Source organism: Ochotona princeps, chromosome Y (assembly GCF_030435755.1).
Source record: "Ochotona princeps isolate mOchPri1 chromosome Y, mOchPri1.hap1, whole genome shotgun sequence".
NCBI lineage: Eukaryota > Metazoa > Chordata > Mammalia > Lagomorpha > Ochotonidae > Ochotona > Ochotona princeps.
The window spans coordinates 12,804,098-12,808,524 of record NC_080866.1 but is presented as its reverse complement, the minus strand read 5'-3'; the positions used below and the strand labels follow the sequence as shown (position 1 = coordinate 12,808,524).

The 4,427-nt window shown below is 46.8% G+C and overlaps 1 protein-coding gene across 1 annotated transcript; it reads left to right on the top strand.

The window, feature by feature from the left end:
- Nucleotides 1-1,823: 1,823 nt before the first annotated feature.
- LOC131478725 (testis-specific Y-encoded protein 1-like) lies at nt 1,824-3,536 on the top strand. Its single transcript, XM_058659300.1, has 4 exons — nt 1,824-1,994; nt 2,964-3,023; nt 3,147-3,258; nt 3,352-3,536. Exons 1-4 carry the CDS (start codon nt 1,938-1,940, stop codon nt 3,534-3,536), a joined length of 414 nt encoding a protein of 137 aa, XP_058515283.1. The 5' UTR covers nt 1,824-1,937.
- The last annotated feature ends 891 nt before the right edge of the window (nt 3,537-4,427 follow it).

The following is a 4,427-nucleotide window of genomic DNA, read 5'->3' as shown; positions in this document are numbered from 1 at the left end:
CCACAAGTTAAGTGGCACCAAGAGATGTCACAAACTGCTCCAGAACTATCTTGACTCTATATTCCTCATCACTAGCAAACAGGGAGGCCGTGGCTTCCTCTTCTAGACCCAGTTAATGTGCCCCTGCACTTAGAGGCAAATCTCACAGACTCACCCTCCCTATCTCACTCCAGAAGACAGACCTAAAACTGAGTGCCCTGGAACACTTCCAAAGGTTTCTGTTATTAATGAGACAGCATTCCACATTACATACTCCGTGACACACCCTGGACAACTGAGTATCAGCTAAAAGACAATTTTTAAAACTATAGAAAATAGACCTGGTTTCCAGATGCAAATGCTCCCTGCTAAATCATTTGGAAAGGCAGCAGGAAATGGCCAAGGATTTGAAGTATATGCCCTGGATGGAGTTCAATGTTCTTGGTTTTTGCTGACCAAGCTCTATCTGTGGAGCAAACCAGCAGATGGACGATATTGCTCCATGTCTCCTTCTCTTGGTAACTCTCTGACTCCCAGTAAAGAAAAAGTCTCAGATTGAAATGTATATATATGTGTACATATATCTGCAATATATATATATACACACACACATATTTGTGTACATATATATACATACAGATATACATAGACATACATACACATATCTGTGTACATATATATATACATGCATACAGATTTATATAGACATACATACATGTATGTGTGTGCGTATATATATGACTAAAAATTCGATCAAGGACCTCAATAGATGTTTCTGCAAAGACATTCCATGGCAAAAGGCACATGGATAAATGCTTATTATAGTTATTTGTCACAAAAATGCCAATTAAAATTCTGAAAGCTATGTACATGGATGTGATCAAGGAGTTTTTGAAAAACTTACATTATTATAAAGGATACTTCCATGGTCTTCAACAACGTCTGGCTAGCCCACAACAGCTACCTCAGCACGCCTGCACCAGAAACATCGCCCACAAGCAGGGCTGAACCCAGGCAGGCCCGTGAAGGGCAAGAGGGCTGCTGTCTGCCCCTTTCACCCGCAGCCTGCATCCCTGGTAAAAGGCCAAGCTGGGCACACCCCGGAAAGGCTCCCTCCCTGAGCACGGGGAGCCCGGGCGCGGCTCAGGTGGACACACTTGCTTTCGTGCTCACACACTGGACTTCCCCGGAGAGCTCAGCACGCTGGGGGCGGGTCGGGGATCAACTCCACGCACTGCGTCGCCCCACCCCGCGTCAGCGCCGAGATCTCTGCGCATGCGCCTGGTGTTAGCACATCGCCACTTCCGGGAGACAGTGAGGGCCCTCGGCTGACCCAGGCGGTGTTCAGGCAGGGAGAAGTCGGGACCTTGTCCACAGGCTCGGTTCAGGATGGCAGCGGCTGCGCACCCGGGCCCGGGGTCCACTGAGGTGGAGTATGGCGGTGGTGGGGGGCGGGAAGGAAGGGCCTAGAGGGGCTTTAGGACATAGGCCCTACAAGGATCCTCCTCGAGGGAAAGGCCCCAGGACCTGCGCAGTGACCACTGCCGTCAGGTGACAGGCGGTTTGTGTCCACTGCTGTGACAAGGTGCTCCGTGTCCGTTCTGAGGAGGCCCCCCAGGAAAGTGAGGCCTGTGGGTGAGGGAGACAGCCCGGCCCCGCTGGGCGACAGCAGCAGCAACATGGCTGCTGTATACTTTGAAGTGGTGGGGTAGTGGCTGAGCAGGAGGTGAGAGGAGCGTGCTGGAGGGAAGCAAGCAGTCGAGGAGAGGGAGGAGCAGGAGCTCCTAGCAGTCTGTGTTGCACACCAGGAAAGGCGGCATGAGAACCAACTGGCCCCACCGGCGCTTGGGTCAGGGACACCCCAGTTACAAGTGCGCCCTGGGAGACATCCATCGACCAGGGCCCGTGAGAGGCTGAAGCAGAGGCTGCTGCAGAAGCTGAGGCAAAAACGCAAGGTCATGATGGAACGCAGAAGGATGATCATCCAGAACATCCCTGACTTCTGGTCTAAAGTTGTATCCTTTTATCTGCCGGGTCACAGTCGAGAGTGTAGCTGTTTACCGAGTTAGCATTGTGGAAATGCACCACTGTGAAAAAGTGTCTGTTGTGAGGAAAATGAATTTCATCGACAGGGCATTAAAACACACTCCAGAGAGAACTGCAGGGCATGTTGACTGAATTACCACCTACACTGTAATGCATAAGTCCACCGATTGTCAAACTATTCTTCCAACTTGGAAGGAAGGTTCTTTGAAGCACAGTCTTCCCTGTGTTGGAGGCTTTAGGGTAACAGTTTGATTCTCCAGCCCAGTCATTGAGAACTGGTTGGAAGACTACAGCCAACAGATATGATGCCTGAGGTGGCTCTCAGAGGAAACATCAGCTCTGTATGGATCCTGTCAGAGAAATGAGGCTGTTGTCTTTACCATTTCTGCCAGGTTGCCAGTAAGAAGCTGTGGCACACAGAGGTATGAAGTGTGCGGTGGCAGTTCATGCTTAGCTCACAAAGATCAGGGCTCTCACACTGCTGAGGACAGAGGCCCTCGCTCAAACCACCATGTAAAGATTAACATGCAGCAGGAACTGTTATTTGAGGATGTATTGAGACAGCACATTGTGATCCAGTAATATTAATAACCCAGCTGTGCATTGTGTAGGTCTGAATTCTGGTCCCACATGATGGGAATCAAGTTCAATATTTATGATTCTGTTGTATGATCAAACAGCTCTGAGAATGTGATGCTTGCTATTCGTTTATTTCTTCTGAGTTGTGAAAATGAAATATCAAGACAAGTCTTGAAAGAACTAAGATCTACGTAACAATATATTAAGGAGCACCCAACAAAATGGCTTCTCATTTGCAGTGCCTGTGCTTTCCATGTTTCTCTTGCTTTCAGCTCTCTTGTACACACACACACAAACACATACATACAGAGTTTTTCTTCTGAAAGTTCCTTGATAGGTAGTTTGTGAACCATTCCCAGATATCACCCATCATCTGTGATAAGGATGAAGACATTCTTAGCTACATGACCAACCTAGAGGTGAGTTCCTTGAGCCTCAGACTAGTCCTATGCAAAAGGCACTGTGAGTAGCAGAAGTAGTTTTGAACAGTTGAAAGTGGACTCATTAGTGAAAACTCAGCATGCTCCATCTTATCCTGACAGGTGGCCAAACTCAAGCATCCCAGGAAGCGCTTCAAGATCAGGTTGTTCTTCCGCAGCAATCCCTACTTCTCTAACACAGTGATTGTTAGGGAATATCGAGCTAACCTCAATGGTGAGATGTTTCTCAGAGACTAGATACTGGACATGGGTGACGGGTAACTGGAGATGTGATCCTGCCCTGTCCTTCATTCTTCTCTTCCCATAGGGTATAGAGCATATCGTTCCTCTCCAATTAAGTGGCTTCAGGATTATGTGGGTGAAGCTCCAAGGCGGATGGAGTATAACAACAGTGTCAGTATTTTCAACTGGTTTGTTGACCTCAACTTCGTAGACTCTAGCAGGATTGCTGAGGTGGGTGCTCACTGGGAAAGTTCTAAGTGCATGTTGTAAGTTCCAGGGCAACTTAACAGTGAGTTGATTTCTCCTTTTTCCTAACAGATAATCTACAAGGATATTTGGCTCAAACCCCTGCCATATTACCTTGGGACTCAGGTATCTGAAGATGGAATGGAGAAAGGTGATGAGCAGCCTGTCACCTTGGGTAAGAGCTTGTGTGTAGGGACATGGTCCCTTATTTCCCAAACGGTGTACCTGAGGCTTAGTGGAGACAAAAGGGATTCACAAAACTCAGGTCAGCCTTGGCATCAGAGTGAAGCAGATTTGGGGAGAAGTATGATGCAAAATTTTTCATGATTGTGTGTGTGCACACACACGTAGGCATGCTTCGTGGCCACCCACTCAGACACAAAACAAGCTTGAAGCATCACTTCACTTTAACAGACATCTCCCTGGCCATCCATGTCAAGTCCATCTTTGGCTCCATGCCAGCATGTGATATTTTTGTTTCACGTTAAGTTTCTTTCATCACTGATTCCAGAAATATCCATGAATATTTAGGTTATGTCTTGGCCCTTAGACCCATTAGGCGTTTAGGTCTTAATGATATATGTCCTTTTAGTTTAGTTTTCTTCGGCCATGTATTCTTTCAGTGAATACTCGCAATTGCTCTGGAATAAGGGAAAACACATTTTAATCTCTTGTGAGAGCACTAATGAAGGGTCACACGTGAGGTTTGGGTAGCTTTCTATGCAGATGCTTTCCATTTTGATACACATTTAGTGTTGTTCTGAGATTATATGTGTCCATATGAATTTGTGTGTTTCAGAGAGCTTTTCATTTAGAATTGAATCTGTTGGAGATGTGTAAAAACCCTCAAAGCTCTGGTATGGAATATACAACCATGTCTGGCTCAACACTGAAGGAAGATACAGACCTCAAGTG